Raw genomic sequence first — 20,164 nt, 5'->3', positions numbered from 1 at the left:
TCCCGTTTTTTTTTTTGCGGACCCATTGACTTTCAATGGGTCCGTGAAAGATCGGAAAATGCACCGTTTTGACAGCCGCATCCGTGATCCTGTTTCCTGTCCGTCAAAAAATATGACCTGTCCTATTTTTTTGCCGGACAACAGTTCGCGGACACATTCAAGTCAATGGGTCCGTGAAAGAACACGGATCTCACACAGATTGGCATCCGCGTCCGTGATCGTGGCCGTAGGTTACTTTCATACAGACGGATCCGAAGATCCGTCTGCATAAAAGCTTTTTCAGAGCTGAGTTTTCACTTCGTGAAAACTCATATCCGACAGTATATTCTAACACAGAGGCTTTCCCATAGTGAATAGTTAGAATATACTACGAACTGTGTACATGACTGCTGCCTGGCAGCACCCGATCTCTTGCAGGGGGCTGTGATCCGCACAATTAACCCCTCAGGTGCTGCACCTAAAGGGTTAATTGTGCATATCATAGCCCCCTATAAGAGATCAGGGGCTGCCAGGCAGCAGGGGCAGACCCCCCTCCCTCCCCAGTTTTAATTTCATTGGTGGCCAGTGCGGCCCCCCCCCCCCCCCCCATCGCCCCCCCCCCCCCCCCCCCCCCCCCCCCTCCCCCCTCCCTCCCTATTGTATTATTTTCATTGGTGGCACAGTGTGCGGCCCCCCCTCCCTCCCTCTATTGTATTATTTTCATTGGTGGCACAGTGTGCGGCCCCCCCTCCCTCCCTCTATTGTATTATTTTCATTGGGTGGCCAGTGTGCGGCCGCCCCCCCTTCCTCCCTCTATTGTATTATTTTCATTGGTGGCCAGTGTGCGGGGCCCCCCTCCCTCCTCTATGTATTATTTTCATTGTGGCACATGTGTGCGGCCTCCCCTCTCCCCCCCGATCATTGGTGGCAGCGGAGAGTTCCGATCGAGTCCCAGTTTAATCGCTGGGGCTCCGATCAGTAACCATGGCAACCAGGACGCTACTGCAGTCCTGGTTGCCATGGTTACTTAGCAATATTAGAAGCATCATACTTACCTGCGTGCGCCGTCTGTGACCGGCCGGAGCTCCTCCTACTGGTAAGTGACAGATCATTAAGTAATGCGCCGCACAGACCTGTCACTTACCAGTAGGATGAGCTCCTGGCCGTCACAGACAGCGCAGAAGGTAAGTATGATGCTTCTAATATTGCTAAGTAACCATGGCAACCAGGACTGCAGTAACGTCCCTGGTTGCCATGGTTACCGATCGGAGCCCCAGTGATTAAACTGGGACTCCGATCGGAACTCTCCGCTGCCACCAATGATCGAGGGGGGGGGAGAGGGGAGGCCCGCACACTGTGCCACCAATGAAAATAATACAATATAGGGAGGGGGGCCGCACACTGGCCACCAATGAAAATAATACAATAGAGGGGAGGGAGGGGGGCCGCACACTGGCCACCAATGAAATTAATACAATAGAGGGAGGGAGGGGGCCGAGGGGGGTCTGCCCCCTGCTGCCTGGCACCCCTGATCTCTTACAGGGGACTATGATACGCACAATTAACCCCCCTCAGGTGCGGCACATGAGGGGTTAATTGTGCGGATTACAACCCCCTGTAAGAGATCGGGTGCTGCCAGGCAGCAGGGGGCAGTCATGTACACAGTTCTTAGTATATTCTAACTTGAAGCGTCCCCATCACCATGGGAACGCCTCTGTGTTCGAATATACTCTCGGATCTGAGTTTCACGATCTAACTCATATCCGACAGTATATTCTAACATAGAGGCGTTCCCATCGGATTAGAGAAAACTCTGATCCGATGGTATAATAGGGACTCCTGACTTTACATTGAAAGTCAATGGGGGACGGATCCGTTTGCAATTGCACCATATTGTGTCAACGTCAAACGAATCCGTCCCCATTGACTTGCATTGTAAGTCAGGACGGATCCGTTGGCTCCGCACGGCCAGGCGGACTACCAAAACGACTTTTTCTTCATGTCCGTGGATCCTCCAAAAATCAAGGAAGACCCACGGAAGAAAAAACGGTCAGGGATCACGGACCCTACGGACCCCGTTTTTGCGGACCTTAAAAAAAACGGTCGTGTGCATGAGCCTTAAAGGGGTTGTACAGAATTAATAAAATACTTTGCCGCGTCCTTTTAGAAACAGAGCCACACCTGGATTCATGGGGTTGCCTCTGGAATTGCAACCCATTTCCTTTGAAGTGGATGGAGCTGGTGCTACAATGCCTTTTCACAACAGGTGGACAGATATAGTGCTGTTCTTGGAAGAAAGCAGCAATGTTTTTCTAATTCTTGACAACTCCTTTAAGATCACCTTCCAATATACTGCCTTTATTAGTTCTACTAGAAGTTCTGAATTAATTGCTATTAGGCCTTCAGTAAGGGTACAGAGGGGTGGTAACAAGTTGGGGTGTACCTGCACAGACTCTAATCCCCAACTGGATTACCACCCCTCTGTATCCTTACTGAAGGCTAATAGCAATTCATTCAGAACTTCTAGTAGAAATAATAAAGGAATGGCACAACATAGAGTCATAAGAAGAGATGCTCCAGAATTGTTATTACATGGAGAATGCAGGAAGCTATGAAGACATGTCAGAAGTGGTGAAAGGTCTTTTTTTAAAGAAATTTACCACTGATGGTTAGCATCGTCTGGTTTCATCTAAGCAGTTCTTATTTTTTTTACTTTTGATTCCATTTTCTTCAGCAGTCTGTCAACATTGATCCAGCTACATCATTTCGACTGCAAAGCCTGAAGCCAAACACTTTGTATTACTTCCGATTAGCTGCTGAGGCTTTACTAGGCCTTTGTGCTTCAACAACCGAAATCTCAGCCAAAACCCTACAGTTCAAGTAGGTCTCTTTCTGAATATTATATTCAACTAGATAACCCCTGATAAGAGAGAATTCTGTGTTGTTAGATATGTTTGTTTAATATTGATGAAGGAACTGCAGATAAAGTGTACTGAAATTATGTAGCAAAAAAAACATTATTTCTTGAAAGCAAAAAAAATCATAAAATGTTTGCTAATTTTCCATATTAGTCCTCTTTGAAGCAATGAAGTTTGGCCACAAAACTGAATTTTTTTCAAATAATTTAGTCGTTGTCATTAACTTTTAGGGTAGCATGAGATTAATAAAACCTTGCAAAATAGAGAGGGTCCCAAATCCATATCTGTTCATCAGAATTCTTAGTTATTCTTATTGCTAAGTATTCATTTCGCAATTCAAATGTGGAAAATATGATCAACTATCTAAAGGATTGACTGAGGTAATTAAAAATCTCTGACACCCCCGAATTCTGTAAAATAAAAAAAAAATTATGGTATACTTACCTCTTTCTCCTCGGCCGTTCTCCTTGCTGTCCGACCGTCCTGCACTGCTTGTTTACAGACTGCAGTGGTGAGTGCTGAGGACAGTGGCCATATACTTACATATCACCGCTGCATCTCCAATGGACCAGCCTGCAAAGTGTAGAAATGGTGCCAGATAAAGGGGTAAGTACACCATCATTTGGGGCATGTCCAAGATTTTTTTTATTATCTTCAGACAACTCCTCGGAGTCTTGCTATATTTTTTACACTTTGAAAACATCTAGGATGGCAAGTAATGTAACTAGTCTAAGGGTCTGCATCTGCACTGCACTCTTTATGGCAGCACAGATATCCCAACGGTTTGGTGTTCTGGACCTGTAGGCAACTCTGTGAGCTGACATGACGTATGGTGCTTTTGTAAGGCAAGAAAACACAGTACTCAACAGCAAAGCTTTCTCCTGGACATATCAGAGTAGATGGTGAGGTGGCAGCAATACAAGATCCTGGTTCCACAGCACTCCATGTACTAAACAGGTATTTGGAGTGTGCTTGTAAGTACCATGCCTCTCCCTTCAAAGCAATATCCCTAGGTCAAAACTTCATTTGTAGGTCAGAGCTTTTAAACTTCATTGCTTTTTGCTTTGTTGTCATAGATTGAATTATATGTGTTTCAGACCAAAGCAAAATATTCAAACTTCTAACTGGTATTTTAACAGCATTTTATTCAAGCTTGGGTGGGTTATTCGAGACTGTCCCCGTGTTGAGTATAGATATAAAGTTCTAACATTGGTGTGGTATTATACCATCCATATACAGTATATCTTATTTTAATGTCAATATACAGTATGTCTTGGAGTGGAGGGATCAAGCTTTTTGTTAAAAAATAATAATATATATATTATATATATATATATATATATATATATATATATATATATATATCTTCATCTGAAGCTTAACCATATTAATAATAATAACAACACCTATAATAGTCTTGAGCTGGTATAGCAACTGATGGCTTTTGGTAAGTACAAGTAAAAGTCCAAACCAACAATGCTGTTCTCGCTTGGGGTAGGTAAACTTTTGTATTAGATTTTCATTACATAAATGAGTTTGCATGCTTATCATAGCTCCAGTCAGTGTTCACTTACAAAAGAAAATCTTATTTGGGATTCAGCATATCTAGAGCAAGAAGTTTTATGTCAAAGTTTTGTTCTTACTATATATTTTCCGTCTGGTTGGCACTTAAGGCATGTTTTAATATGCAGTATTTTTAAAAAAAATCCAAAAAGCTTAGATGACAGTATATTTAGACTTCTTAGGGAGGGTTCACACCACTGCTATATATTTCCATTGTTCTGCTCCATCAGAGGAGCAGAATAACAAAAATAATGGAGGTGCGGTATTTGCATAAAACTGAGAAAAACGTAGCTTGAACAGACTCCATTGACTACAATTAAGTCAGTTCAGTTTCCGTTCAGGACTCCTGTTTTTTTTTTTTTTTTTTTTTTACCGGAGATTCCAGTCTTTTAGACAGAATCTGCACCAGATTCCTGAATGGAGCTTCCAACAAAGATGTGAACGAGCCCTTAGTCAATTGGGTATGTTTTCCTTTTTTAAACATTTGACATGCATTAATTGCAACCAACAAAAATGTGGTTAAATTATTGTTGAAGGCCATATTTCTGTGCAGGTAGGTAACTTTACAGTCAGGCTTCACAGTCAATATTGTATGTCCCCATACACCCTGTCTTGGTTGTTCATTATGTTTTATTTTTCATTAAGTCTATTCATTTAACAAGCCAAGGTACATTTTGTTCCCTGAATTATTTAGTTTTGTTTGTCGTTCAGTTGCCCATTTAGTTATTTTTTGGTTTTGGTTTTTATTTGGTTTTTTCCCTTTTCTTCCTCATTTTTATTTTAATTTTTGGATCATATCTACCCTTATACTTCAACCTCCCAGTAATGCTATTCTGAAATCAGAGCCATCAGCTCCTCCACAAGACATACGATGTAAAAGCCAAAGCTCTACCAGCATCTTGGTAAGTTGGCCCCCTCCCACCACCAGAGGACAAACAGAATGGAGCTATCACATCATATTCCATCCATTATTCTGCCCTTGATGAGAAGATAACAAGCCCCATGAAATTGGCAGGCATTTCCTCAGACACTAGGCAATACCTTTTGGAACAACTGGAAAAATGGACTCAATACCATATCTCTATGATTGCTTACACTGATGTTGGACCGGCCCTGAAAGTTCTTCAATATTGGTTCGGACAGATGAAGATGGTATGTTTCCCTCCTCTCAATCAATTTCTTCTATCTGTTCCTTCAATCCAAGCTCTTTTTAGCCACTGAATAAAGAGATTTTTTACATTCTCAATTTGGTGTTTTTACACCAAATTTTCCTACATTCACAATTCAATTTTTATGCTATCATTTTCCTCTGCAAACCGGGAAAACTTTTATTCTTGTTTCCTCCTATTTTTCTACTTTCTTGTTTTTTTGTTCTTGTTTTTATTTCTTGTAGCTTTTTTCAATTCTTGCTCTAATCTTGGCATTTCGATGTCTTGGAAATGTCTCAATCCGTTCTTTCCTCTTGTATATTTCTTTATTACTTTTTTGTAGAAACTGACTCTCAGTTTCCTCATTTTATTTGTCTTGTGTTTTGTGACTAGTGTACAATAAGAAAAAAAGATGAAGGCTCGATAATGTGGTTATATTTTTTACAGTAAATCCAGTCATTTTTAAAGCATTTTGTTTTTTGTCTTATTATTTGTATCAGTACAACCTTTCAGTGTAAGAGCTTTGAATTTTCAAAGCATCTTCCTTGGCTTTTTAACATTTTGACAGTTTTTCTCTTTCTCTGATACCCTTTTTTTTCTTCCATTTTTGCATCAGTCATGTTTTTTGATCTTTTCAGTAAAAGCTAGAAAATAATTGTTTGAATTTTTACTGTTTGATATCACAATCTTTTTATTCAGTGGGTGGGACTAGTGACAATAATATTCTTTATCAAATGATGTTCTTCCAGTTCCTAGTGGTCCCTCCTCGCAAAGTCGAGGTAGAGGCTGTGAACTCGACATCTGTTAAAGTGTTCTGGCGCTCACTCTGTGTCTAACAAGCAACATGGCCAAATACGTGATATCATTGCATTATGTGAGGATGGAAAATGGAGAATCCAAAGGCCCGGCCCATGCTCAAGGGACGTTATGCTGGCTGATGCACAGGTAAATAAAAATTATATTTGTTACTGTTACACTGTAGCCTAAGAAGTGTGAGTGTTGTTGCTCCTAGTTACATAGTGAACACTAGTTATTTGTAAGTTATTATTTTTTGGAGATGAAGGAGACTTGTATTATGCATTTAGTTGGGATAGTTTATTGCTGCCTGATCTATTGTGAAGGACAGAGTGTAATTTCAATAGATCCAAGTATGTCATAAACTGATATCAAGCCCCCTTAAAGGGAACCTTTTACAATGAAAATGCAGGAGAGCTGAGATTATATACATATGTTTTTGTGGAAAAAGAGTCAGTAAAACATATTTATTCATGAAGCCTCTCCTATTTCTGAACTCAGCAGCTATTTGGGCTGTCCTTAAACGGAACCTGTCATGTGGATTTTTGATTATAATCTAACTAATTAATACAATCATTAACTACTAAAAAGTGCCTTAGATGTATTCACTTACTGGTGTGACAGATGGTTACCTCATAATATACACACAAAGATGGCCAACATGCCACATGCTAATGAGCTGATTTGAGTCCAGTAAGTCCAGCGTTTATTTAATTCAGGAGCTATAGCCACTCCCCTGCCCACCTGCTGCTGATTTATATGGAAAATAACTGTCAAACAGCAGCAGTAGGCGGGGAGAGTCAGGAGCTCATGAATATTCATGACTCATCATATCAGCTGGAGCTTTTCAATACAAGATGTTGGCAGATTGACTGGGTCAATTAAAGAAAGTGACCCAGCATTTTGCTAAGAGAATCAGTCACTTATTTATGTTGCCCTTTAGCTAGGACACCATAAAACTGGTGACAGGTTCCCTTTAAGTGACTTGCTGTCTTCCCTGTATAAGTATGTATACATAAACAGCTTTCCGTCATTGATAAGATGGCCCATTTGGCTATTGATTCAAAAAGAGCAGAGATTTTCATGAATAAATTACATGGTTTGATAACTCATTTCCCATAAAACTATATATCATATACAGTACAGACCAAAAGTTTGGACACACCTTCTCATTCAAAAGAGTTTTCTTTATTTCATGACTATGAAGGCATCAAAACTATGAATTAACACATGTGGAATTATATACATAACAAACAAGTTTGAAACAACTTAAAATATGTCATATTCTAGGTTCTTCAAACTAGCCACCTTTTGCTTTGATTACTGCTTTGCACACTCTTGGCATTCTCTTGATGAGCTTCAAGAGGTAGTCCCCTGAAATGGTCTTCAACAGTCTTGAAGGAGTTCCCAGAGATGCTTAGCACTTGTTGGCCCTTTTGCCCTTCACTCTGCGCGGTCCAGCTCACCCCAAACCATCTCGATTGGGTTCAGGTCCGGTGACTGTGGAGGCCAGGTCATTTGGCGCAGCAACCCCATCACTCTCCTTCATGGTCAAATAGCCCTTACTTTCAAAGTTTCTCCAATTTTATCGGCTGACTGACTGACCTTCATTTCTTAAATTAATGATGGCCACTAGTTTTTCTTTACTTAGCTGCTTTTTTCTTGCCATAATACAAATTCTAACAGTCTATTCAGTAGGACTATCAGCTGTGTATCCACCTGACTTCTCCTCAACGCAACTGATAGTCCCAACCCCATTTATAAGGCAAGAAATCCCACTTATTAAACCTGACAGGGCACACCTGTGAAGTGAAAACCATTTCAGGGGACTACCTCTTGAAGCTCATCAAGAGAATGCCAAGAGTGTGCAAAGCAGTAATCAAAGCAAAAGGTGGGCTACTTTGAAGAACCTAGAATATGACATATTTTCAGTTGTTTCACACTTGTTTGTTATGTATATAATTCCACATGTGTTAATTCATAGTTTTGATGCCTTCAGTGTGATCTACAATTTTCATAGTCATGAAAATAAAGAAAACTCTTTGAATGAGAAGGTGTGTCCAAACTTTGGTCTGTACTGTATGTACAAACCACTGTGCCTTTGGGAACAATGAAGGTAAGATGGCACTCACTGGAGGTCATGTCCCCTTCACTTTACTAATAAACCTGGCTCCCAAAAATCAGACTCCCACTGATTAAACCATGAGGCCATCAATGGTAATGGCCCCAATTAACATTGCAGAGGCGTTGCAGAGTGAGTGAATCCTAGAGGGCCACTCTAGTTTCCTTCTAGTTCATCCCAAATCCTAAGTTTCCAACCTGCCTTTCTTTTCTGACATTTTGTGAAAAACTAGGTCATTATTTGTTTGTATTAAAAGTATAAAATAGAGTTGCTGTGCATATAATCACACCTTCAATAAGGTATTATTTCACAGAAAGCCTATGATAAAAAGCTCAGTACCCATATAAAATAAGCTTTTGTTATGTTTAGCTGATAGATGTACTGTACATCCAGTGCATAAAGGCATTTGTTTGTGTATACTTTACTATTGATATTTTATGAAATGTTATCCAAGTGTTTCTACAATTTTATATAGGCAGCATATATGTGGCTTAAAGGGCATCTGTCAGCATATTTGTACCTATGATACTGGCTGATCTGTTGGGTGTGCACTTGGCAGCTGAAGGCATCTGTGTTGGTCCCATGGTTCATATACACTCACCTAAAGAATTATTAGGAACACCATACTAATACGGTGTTGGACCCCCTTTTGCCTCAGAACTGCCTTAATTTTACGTGGCATTGATTCAACAAGGTGCTGATAGCATTCTTTAGAAATGTTGGCCCATATTGATAGGATAGCATCTTGCAGTTGATGGAGATTTGAGGGATGCACATCCAGGGCACGAAGCTCCCGTTCCACCACATCCCAAAGATGCTCTATTGGGTTGAGATCTGGTGACTGTGGGGGCCATTTTAGTACAGTGAACTCATTGTCATGTTCAAGAAACCAATTTGAAATGATTCGAGCTTTGTGACATGGTGCATTATCCTGCTGGAAGTAGCCATCAGAGGATGGATACAGTGGGGGAAATAATATTTGACCCCTCACTTATTTTGTAAGTTTGTCCAATGACAAAGAAATGAAAAGTCTCAGAACAGTATCATTTTCAATGGTAGGTTTATTGTAACAGTGGCAGATAGCACATCAAAAGGAAAATCGAAAAAAATAACTTTAAATAAAAGATAGCAACTGATTGCATTTCATTGAGTGAAATAAGTATTTGAACCCCTACCAACCATTAAGAGTTCTGGCTCCCACAGAGTGGTTAGACACTTCTACTCAATTAGTCACCCTCATTAAGGACACCTGTCTTAACTAGTCACCTGTATAAAAGACACCTGTCCACAGAATCAATCAATCAAGCAGACTCCAAACTCTCCAACATGGGAAAGACCAAAGAGCTGTCCAAGGATGTCAGAGACAAAATTGTAGACCTGCACAAGGTTGGAATGGGCTACAAAACCATTAGCAAGAAGCTGGGAGAGAAGGTGACAACTGTTGGTGCGATTGTTCGAAAATGGAAGGAGCACAAAATGACCATCAATCGACCTCGCTCTGGGGCTCCACGCAAGATCTCACCTCGTGGGGTGTCAATGGTTCTGAGAAAGGTGAAAAAGCATCCTAGAACTACACGGGAGGAGTTAGTTAATGACCTCAAATTAGCAGGGACCACAGTCACCAAGAAAACCATTGGAAACACATTACACCGCAATGGATTAAAATCCTGCAGGGCTCGCAAGGTCCCCCTGCTCAGGAAGGCACATGTGCAGGCCCGTCTGAAGTTTGCCAATGAACACCTGAATGATTCAGAGAGTGACTGGGAGAAGGTGCTGTGGTCTGTTGAGACCAAAATAGAGCTCTTTGGCATTAACTCAACTCGCTGTGTTTGGAGGAAGAAAAATGCTGCCTATGACCCCCAAAACACCGTCCCCACCGTCAAGCATGGGGTGGAAACATTTTGCTTTGGGGGTGTTTTTCTGCTAAGGGCACAGGACAACTTATTCGCATAAACGGGAAAATGGACGGAGCCATGTATCGTGAAATCCTGAGCGACAACCTCCTTCCCTCTGCCAGGAAACTGAAAATGGGTCGTGATGGGTGTTCCAGCACGACAATGACCCAAAACATACAGCAAAGGCAACAAAGGAGTGGCTCAAGAAGAAGCACATTAAGGTCATGGAGTGGCCTAGTCAGTCTCCGACCTTAATCCAATCGAAAACCTATGGAGGGAGCTAAAGCTCAGAGTTGCACAGAGACAGACTCGAAACCTTAGGGATTTAGAGATGATCTGCAAAGAGGAGTGGACCAACATTCCTCCTAAAATGTGCGCAAACTTGGTCATCAATTACAAGAAACGTTTGACCTCTGTGCTTGCAAACAAGGGTTTTTCCACCAAGTATTAAGTCTTTTTTTGTTAGAGGGTTCAAATACTTATTTCACTCAATGAAATGCAAATCAGGTTGCTATCTTTTATTTAAAGTTATTTTTTCGATTTTCCTTTTGATGTGCTATCTGCCACTGTTACAATAAACCTACCATTGAAATGATACTGTTCTGAGACTTTTCATTTCTTTGTCATTGGACAAACTTACAAAATCAGTGAGGGGTCAAATAATTATTTCCCCCACTGTACATGTTCTCATTCTGTTTAGGCCAAATTCGGACTCTACCATTTGAATGTCTCAACAGAAATCGAGACTCATCAGACCAGGCAACATTTTTCGAGTCTTCAACAGTCCAATTTTGGTGAGCTTGTGCAAATTGTAGCCTCTTTTTCCTATTTGTAGTGGAGATGAGTGGTACCCGGTGGGGTCTTCTGCTGTTGTAGCCCATCCGCCTCAAGGTTGTGCGTGTTGTGGCTTCACAAATGCTTTGCTGCATACCTCGGTTGTAACGAGTGGTTATTTCAGTCAACGTTGCTCTTCTATCAGCTTGAATCAGTCGGCCCATTCTCTTCTGACCTCTAGCATCCACAAGGCATTTTTGCCCACAGGACTGCCGCATACTGGATGTTTTTCCCTTTTCACACCATTCTTTGTAAACCCTAGAAATGGTTGTGCGTGAAAATCCCAGTAACTGAACAGATGTCACGGATGGTGTACACGAAACAAGACAATGCAATATAATCAATGACTCACTGGATCCACAACTAAGGAACAAAAGGGAGAGCCCTGCATGGACCTGAAAGACTCTCCCTGACTGCTCAGCCTATGCGAACACCCCAAAGGTGAATGGTCGCATATCCACGTACCTCGACTATCTAACACCTGAAGACCCTACAATAGTGAGGGGACACGACCACCGGCTCCCTACACAGACATTGAGGGAGACAGGGTCACCTGGATCCAGCAAACAGAAAATCACAAATACATATACAGCACTTATCTTGCAGACGACTGGGAACTGGGAACAGCATGCACACACACTCCAGGAAGTTGTATAAGCCGCACACTACTGCATTATGGGGAGGAATTTAAAGGGAAGCAATCAGTCCAACTGCATGACAGCTGAGATAGGCTAACGAGGTGAGGAACTGAAACCAAAACAAGAAAACTCAAGGAGGAGGTTCTGAACGGTTTTCTGTCAGAGCTTCTCAGCTGTCTGGTTGTGGACAGTACCCCTCCCTCTACGAGTGGACTCCGGACACTCAAATCCCACCTTCTCAGGATGGGACCTATGGAAAGCCCTGATGAGACGAGTGGCCTTAATGTCCGTCACTGGGACCCACATCCTCTCCTCAGGACCATAACCTTCCCAATGAACGAGGTACTGGAGAGAACCGCGGACAAGACGAGAATCCACAATCCTAGAGACCTGAAATTCAAGATTCCCATCAACCATAATCGGAGGAGGAGGCAAAGGCGAGGGTACAATGGGTTTGAACATAAGGTTTCAATAAGGACTTATGAAAAACATTATGGATCTTCCAAGTCTGAGGAAGATCAAGACGGTAGGCAACAGGATTGATGACAGACAGGATCTTGTAAGGCCAAATAAACCTAGGACCCAACTTCCAGGAGGGAACCTTCAATTTGATATTCTTGGTAGACAACCACACCAGATCACCAACATTCAGGTTCGGACCAGGCACACGTCTCTTATCTGCCACACGCTTATATCTCTCACTCATGCTCTTTAGATTATCCTGAATCTTTTGCCAAATATATCACAAAGACGAGGAGAATCTGTCCTCATCAGGTAAACCAGAAGACCCCTCTCCCGAGAAAGTCCCAAACTGCGGATGAAACCCATATGCACCAAAAAATGGTGACTTATCAGAGGACTCCTGACGACGGTTATTTAAAGCAAACTCAGCAAGGGACAAAAAAGAAACACCAATCCTCCTGATTCTCCGCCACAAAATCAGCGCAGATATGTCTCCAGATTCTGATTGACGTGCTCTGTCTGGCCATTCGACTGCGGGTGGAAAGCAGAAGAGAATGACAACCGAACCCCCAAGCGAGAACAGAAAGCCTTCCAGAATCTGGAAACAAACTGCGTGCCCCTATCAGAGACTATGTCTGAAGGAATACCATGCAATTTGACAATGTGGTCAATAAATGCCTGCGCCAGCGTCTTAGCATTGGGCAAACCAGGAAAAGGGATGAAATGCACCATTTTGCTAAAACGGTCCACCACCACCAGAATCACAGTCTTCCCCGAGGAACGAGGCAGGTCCGTTATAAAGTCCATGGACAGATGTGTCCAAGGACGGGAAGGAATGGGTAAGGGAAGGAGAGGACCTGATGGCCGTGAATGAGGGACTTTGGCACGAGCGCAAGTCTCGCAGGCTGCCACAAAACCCTCAACCGACTTACGAAGCGCAGGCCACCAGAATCTCCGAGCAATGAGATCCAGTGTGGCTCTTGCCCCCGGGTGCCCAGCAAGGACCGTATCATGGTGTTCCTTAAAAATCTTGTGTCTCAAAGCGAGAGGCACAAACAACCTCCCAGGAGGACAAAGATCAGGAGCCTCTGACTGGGCTGCCTGCACCTCTGCCTCCAATTCAGGAAAAAGAGCAGAGACCACCACACCTTCAGCCAAAATGGGACCCGGGTCTTCAAAATTCCCACCTCCCGGAAAACAACGTGACAGGGCATCTGCCTTCACATTCTTAACCCCAGGGCGGAACGTGACAACAAAATTAAACCTTGAAAAGAACAAAGACCATCTGGCCTGTCTCGGGTTCAGACGCTTGGCTGACTCCAAGTAGGTCAGATTTTTATGGTCAGTAAACACGGTAATAGGGTGTCTGGCTCCCTCTAGCCAATGGCGCCATTCCTCAAAAGCCAACTTGATGGCCAACAATTCCCTATCTCCCACATCATAATTTCTCTCTGCGGAGGAGAGTTTCTTCGAGAAAAAAGGCACACGGTTGCCATTTGGCAGGAGAGGAACCCTGAGACAAGACCGCACCCACCCCTACCTCAGAAGCATCAACCTCAACTATGAAGGGTAACGAAATATCAGGTTGTACCAGGATGGGAGCGGAAGCAAAACTCTCCTTGATATTAGAAAAGGCCTTACGCGCCTCTACCGACCAGGAAGAAAAATCTACCCCCTTTCTGGTCATATCAGTGAGTGGTTTAACAACAGAGGAATAATTCAAAATAAACTTCCTGTAATAATTGGCAAAGCCCAAAAAACGCATCAGCGCCTTCTGATTCTCAGGAAGCTCCCACTCAAGCACAGCGCGGACCTTCTCGGGGTCCATGCGAAAACCAGAAGAGGAGAGAAGAAACCCAGAAATTGAATTCTGGAACCCGCAAACACCAACATTTTTCCAGTTTCGCGTATAATTTATTTCCCGCAGGATGAGCAAGACCTGACGTAGGTGTTCCTTATGAGTTTTGAAATCAGGAGAAAAAATCTAAATGTCATCCAAATACACTAATACAAATTGTTCCATTAAATGATAAAAAATGCTGTTCACGAAATGCTGAAAAACGGCTGGGGCATTCATCAACCCAAAAGGCATAACCAAATTCTCAAAATGGCCCTCAGGGGTATTGAAAGCCGTCTTCCATTCGTCTCCTTCTCTGACCCTGACCAGGTTGTATGCCCCTCTTAGGTCTAATTTGGAAAAGACTTTAGCCCCAACAACCTGGTTAAACAGGTCCGGGATCAGAGGAAGCGGATAAGGGTCACGAATAGTGATACTGTTCAGCTCCCTGAAATCCAGACAAGGTCTTAAAGAACCATCTTTTTTCTAACAAAGAAAAAACCAGCGGCAACAGGTGACTTCGAGGGTCGTATGTGTCCTTTTCTCAGACTCTCAGAGATATAAGCACGCATAGCGACCCTCTCAGGTTGGGAAAGATTGTATAAACGAGATTTAGGCAGCTTGGCGCCTGGATGAGATTAATAGGGCAATCGTACTCCCTGTGCGGAGCAAATCCTGAACTCCACTCTCAGAGAAGACATCCGAAAATTCAGAGAGGAAAGGTGGTACAGTCTTAACGCCACCCTAGCAGGCAGGACAAAACGGGAACTACAAGCAAACTGAAAACCTTTAATTTCCGCCTCAACCCTGCCAATAGTAACAGACAGAACATTTTTAAAAGATTTTTTCCTTTTTGTTTCTTTATTACTCCCAGAAGACTGCCTGAATCTCCTAGAGGGACAAACATTTGCCAAATGATTTATACCTCCACAACAAAAACAAACCCTCCCATGCGGGCTGAATCTTCTACTGTCAGAGGCAATCAACCCCAGCTGCATGGGCTCCTGCTCAGAAGGGGCTGACAGCGACTGAGACCCCTGCGCACCAGAATGAGACCGCTGCATTGTCCTGGACTGAGTATGACAGGAAGGAGAGATCTCTCCTCTCTCTCTAAGACGCCTGTCAATAGGAACGGCCTGAGACATAGCAGAATCCAAGGAGGTAGGTCTCTCATGAAAGGAAAATGCATCTTTCAATCCCTCTGAAAGACCATGGCAAAATTGACTTCGGAGTGCAGCATCATTCCAACCAGTATCAGCTGCCCATCTCCGAAATTCTGAGCAGTATATCTCTGCGGATTGTTTTACCCTGGCATAACAGACGTAGTCTAGACTCAGCCAGAGCAATACGATCCGGATCATCATATATCTGACCCAGGGCTAAAAATAATTAATCCACTGAACGGAGGGGCTGTGCCCCCTCCGGCAGCGAAAAGGCCCAGGACTGAGCGTTACCCCTGAGCAGCGATATAATGATCCCCACCCTCCGTTCCTCATCACCAGAAGAATGGGGAAGAAGGCGAAAATGGAGTTTGCAAGCCTCTCTAAAACGCACAAAATACTCACTACCCCCGGAGAACGTATCCGGGAGCGAGATCTTAGGCTCAGAACAAACTCCATGAACGCAAGCTGAACCGGTCACTTGAAACTGAGAAAAAGTCTTACGGAGATCAGCTACCTCCAATGAAAGACCCTGGAAACGTTCAGCCAAAAGTGAAACCGGATCCATGCTTGAGACGGTTTTGGCGGCTTATAATGTCACGGATGGTGTACAGGAAACAAGACAATGCAATATAATCAATGACTCACTGGATCCACAACTAAGGAACAAAAGGGAGAGCCCTGCATGGACCTGACAGACTCTCCCTGACTGCTCAGCCTATGCGAACACCCCAAAGGTGAATGGCCGCATATCCACGTACCTCGACTATCTAACACCTGAAGACCCAACAATAGTGAGGGGACACGACCACCGGCTCCCTACACAGGACACGGAGGGAGACAGGGTCACCTGGATCCAGCAAACAGAAAATCACAAATACATATACAGCACTTATCTTGCAGACGACTGGGAACTGGGAACAGCATGCACACACACTCCAGGAAGTTGTATAAGCCGCACACTACTGCATTATGGGGAGGAATTTAAAGGGAAGCAATCAGTCCAACTGCATGACAGCTGAGATAGGCTAACGAGGTGAGGAACTGAAACCAAAACAAGAAAACTCAAGGAGGAGGTTCTGAACGGTTTCTGTCAGAGCTTCTCAGCTGTCTGGTTGTGACAGCAGATTGTGAAATACTCAGACCGGCCCGTCTGGCACCAACAACCATGCCACGCTCAAAATGGCTTAAATCACCTTTCTTTCCCATTCTGACATTCAGTTTGGAGTTCAGGAGATTGTCTTGACCAGGACCACACCCCTAAATGCATTGAAGCAACTGCCATGTGATTGGTTGACTAGATAATTGCATTAATAAGAAATAGAATAGGTGTTCCTAATAATTCTTTAGGTGAGTGTATGTCCGCATTGATGAGAAAAATTATGTTTTAAATATATTCAAATGAGTCTCTAAGAGCAACGGTTGTGTTGCCTTTACTCCTAGATGCTCAGTTCTCTCTGCAACTGCTGCTCTCTCTCCACTTTGATTGACAGGACCAGGCATGATCACGTTTAGGCTACTTTCACACTAGCGTCGGGGCTCCGCTTGTGACCTCCGTTTGAAGAGTCTCACAAGCGGCCCTGAACGCATCCGTCCAGCTACTAATGCATTCTGAGTGGATGCGGATCCGCTCAGAATGCATCAGTCTGGCAGCGTTCAGCCTCCGCTCCGCTCAGCAAGCGGACACCTGAACGCTGCTTGCAGCGTTCGGGTGCCCGCCTGGCCGTGCGGAGGCAAACGGATCCATCCAGACTTACAATGTAAGTCAATGGGGACGGATCCGTTTGAATTTGACACTATATGGCTCAATTTTTAAACGGATCCGTCCTTCATTGACTTTCAATGTAAAGTCTGGACGGATCCGTCTGAAGCTACTTTCACACTTAGAATTTTTTCTACAATATAATGCAGACGGATCCGTTCTGAACGGATCCAAAGTCTGCATTATATGAGCGGATCCGTCTGGACAGACACCAGACGGATCCGCTCTGAACGCAAGTGTGAAAGTAGCCTTACACTGCCTGGCTCTGTCAATCAAAAGACTAATTTGCATATATCAAAACTAAATTTTTCTCAGAAAAACAGACACATACAGTCAGGTCCATAAATATTGGGACATCTACACAATTCTAACATTTTCGGCTCTATACACCACCACAATGGATTTGATATGAAACTAACAAGATGTGCTTTAACTGCAGACTGTCAGCTTTAATTTGAGGGTATTTACATCCAAATCAGGTGAACGGTGTAGGAATTACAACAGTTTGTATATGTGCCTCCCACTTCTAAAGGGACCAAAAGTAATGGGACAGAATACTAATCATAAACTTTCACTTTTTAATACTTGGTTGCAAATCCTTTGCAGTCAATTACAGCCTGAAGTCTGGAATGCATAGACATCACCAGACGCTGGGTTTCATCTCTGGTGATGCTCTGCCAGGCCTCTACTGCAACTGTCTTCAGTTCCTGCTTGTTTTTGGGGCATTTTCCATTCTGTTTTGTCTTCAGCAAGTGAAATGCATGCTCAATCGGATTCAGGTCAGGTGATTGACTTGTCCATTGCATAACATTCCACTTCTTTCCCTTAAAAAACTCTTTGGTTGCTTTTGCAGTATGCTGTGGGTCATTGTCCATCTGCACTGTGAAGCGCTGTCCAATGAGTTCTGAAGCATTTGGCTGAATATGAGCAGATAATATTGCCCGAAACACTTCAGAATTCATCCTGCTGCTTTTGTCAGCAGTCACATGATCAATAAATACAAGAAAACCAGTTCCATTGGCAGCCATACATGCCCACGCCATGATACTACCACCACCATGCTTCACGGATGAGGTGGTATGCTTAGGATCATGAGCAGTTCCTTTCATTCTCCATACTCTTCTCTTGCTATCACTCTGGTACAAGTTGATCTTGGACTCATCTGTCCATAAGATGTTGTTCCAGAACTATGAAGGCTTTTTTAGATGTCGTTTGGCAAACTCTAATCTGGCCTTCCTGTTTTTGAGGCTCACCAATGGTTTACATCTTGTGGTGAACCCTCTGTATTCACTCTGGTGAAGTCTTCTCTTGATTGTTGACTTTGACACAGATACACCTACCTCATGGAGAGTGTTCTTGATATGGCCAACTGTTGTGAAGGGTGTTTTCTTCAGCAGGGAAAGAATTCTTCGGTCATCCACCACAGTTGTTTTCCGTGGTCTTCCGGGTCTTTTGGTGTTGCTGAGCTCACCGGTGCATTCCTTCTGTTTAAGAATGTTCCAAACAGTTGTTTTGGCCACGCCTAATGTTTTTGCTATCTCTCTGATGGGTTTGTTTTGTTTTTTGAGCCTAATGATGGCTTGCTTCACTGATAGTGACAGCTCTTTGGATCTCATCTTTAAAGTTGACAGCAACAGATTCCAAATTCAAATAGCACACTTGAAATGAACTCTGGACCTTTTATCTGCTCATTGTAATTGGGATAATGAGGGAATAACACACACCTGGCCATGGAACAGCTGAGAAGCCAATTGTCCCATTACTTTTGGTCCCTTAACAAGTGGGAGGCACATATGCAAACTGATGTAATTCCTACACCGTTCACCTGATTTGGATGTAAATAGCCTCAAATAAAGCTTACAGTCTGCAGTTAAAGCACATCTTGTTCGTTTCATTTCAAATCCATTGTGGTGGTGTATAGAGTCAAAAATGTTAGAATTGTGTCGATGTCCCAATATTTATGGACCTGACTGTATGAGCATGATACCAACACAGATGCCTTCAGCTGCCAAGAACACATGGAACAGTTCAGCCAGTTTCATAGGTACAAATCTGCTGACTAATGCCCTTTAAGAAAATCATTTTTGTCCTCTGTTTTTATTTTTTTGTAATTATGCATCATTTTTATTTCGAGCAAACTAAACAGTCAAGTCAACACTTATACTGCATACACTTTCATTGTAGTTTTATTTGTATCAATATCGCGCCTTTAAAATGTTTTGCCTGGTACATTAATTTGAAATGGTTTTGTACGGTAACATTATAATATTGTAGAGAAATATCGTATTTGGAGAGAAAAGGAAAAATAAAATCTCTATAAATCAGAACCGCCAGCAATTGCTAGAATGAATGAGCCTATCATGAGGAGTAGCGTGTTTGCCAGGAGAGTTGGCAACAATCCAGTTAGCCAAAGTATTCAGAAACAAGCCTAGGGCAGCGAAATTGATCTTTGCCCTAGGTGAAAAAAGCCGCAGTAGAACTGTACCATTGTATTGATTGTTGTGCCATTACATTTTTTTGTTCGGAGACTTTCATATCCCTGAATTATGTTGACTGCTCTTACATTGAAATCAACAATGACCCTTTACCAGATTGTGCACCCTAGTCAGCACAAACTCGTTTTCATGATTCTGCCACTGCTACCACAAGAAGGAAGTTAGCATGTAACTTCTTGTTCCTCTGCACAGGATAATATATTTGTGAACAATCCATGAACAATCACCTCTACCACACAAGACATGTCATGTTAGTGAGACTGATCTGTAAATTTGGAAGGTATGACAAATGCCATTAAAAACCATATGGCATCTTACCAGTGCGGCTTGCCCTACAATTTAGGAAGCACTGGTATACAGTAGAATTTAGTGCCTCTTCCTGTTAAGGGCAACTAATGCCAACAATATTCTATCTCCTCAAATCAGCTAGAAATCAGATAATAAGCCATACAATCTTCAAAAAAGTCCTGTATTACTGTTCCTCTGTAAACTGCTAAAACCGTAGATTTTAGTTCATTGTATTATGACCTTTTTTTCATTAAAATGAAGAACCAAG

At 42.8% G+C, this 20,164-nt stretch overlaps 1 protein-coding gene across 1 annotated transcript in view; it reads left to right on the top strand.

Annotated features, from left to right (window-relative positions):
* The window catches only part of PTPRD (protein tyrosine phosphatase receptor type D), a 413,356-nt gene that overhangs the window by 214,244 nt on the left and 178,948 nt on the right, over positions 1–20,164 (top strand). The window contains 9 exon segments of the mRNA XM_040417151.1: positions 2,714–2,863; positions 5,306–5,374; positions 5,376–5,568; positions 5,571–5,612; positions 6,358–6,368; positions 6,370–6,432; positions 6,434–6,465; positions 6,467–6,515; positions 6,518–6,553. Of these exon segments, the coding sequence (XP_040273085.1) occupies positions 2,714–2,863; positions 5,306–5,374; positions 5,376–5,568; positions 5,571–5,612; positions 6,358–6,368; positions 6,370–6,432; positions 6,434–6,465; positions 6,467–6,515; positions 6,518–6,553 (645 nt within the window).

The sequence above is a fragment of the Bufo bufo genome, chromosome 2, assembly GCF_905171765.1.
Source record: "Bufo bufo chromosome 2, aBufBuf1.1, whole genome shotgun sequence".
Taxonomy (NCBI): Eukaryota; Metazoa; Chordata; class Amphibia; order Anura; family Bufonidae; genus Bufo; species Bufo bufo.
The sequence above is the reverse complement of the archived record's forward strand: the minus strand, read 5'-3'. Positions and strand labels throughout refer to the sequence as shown.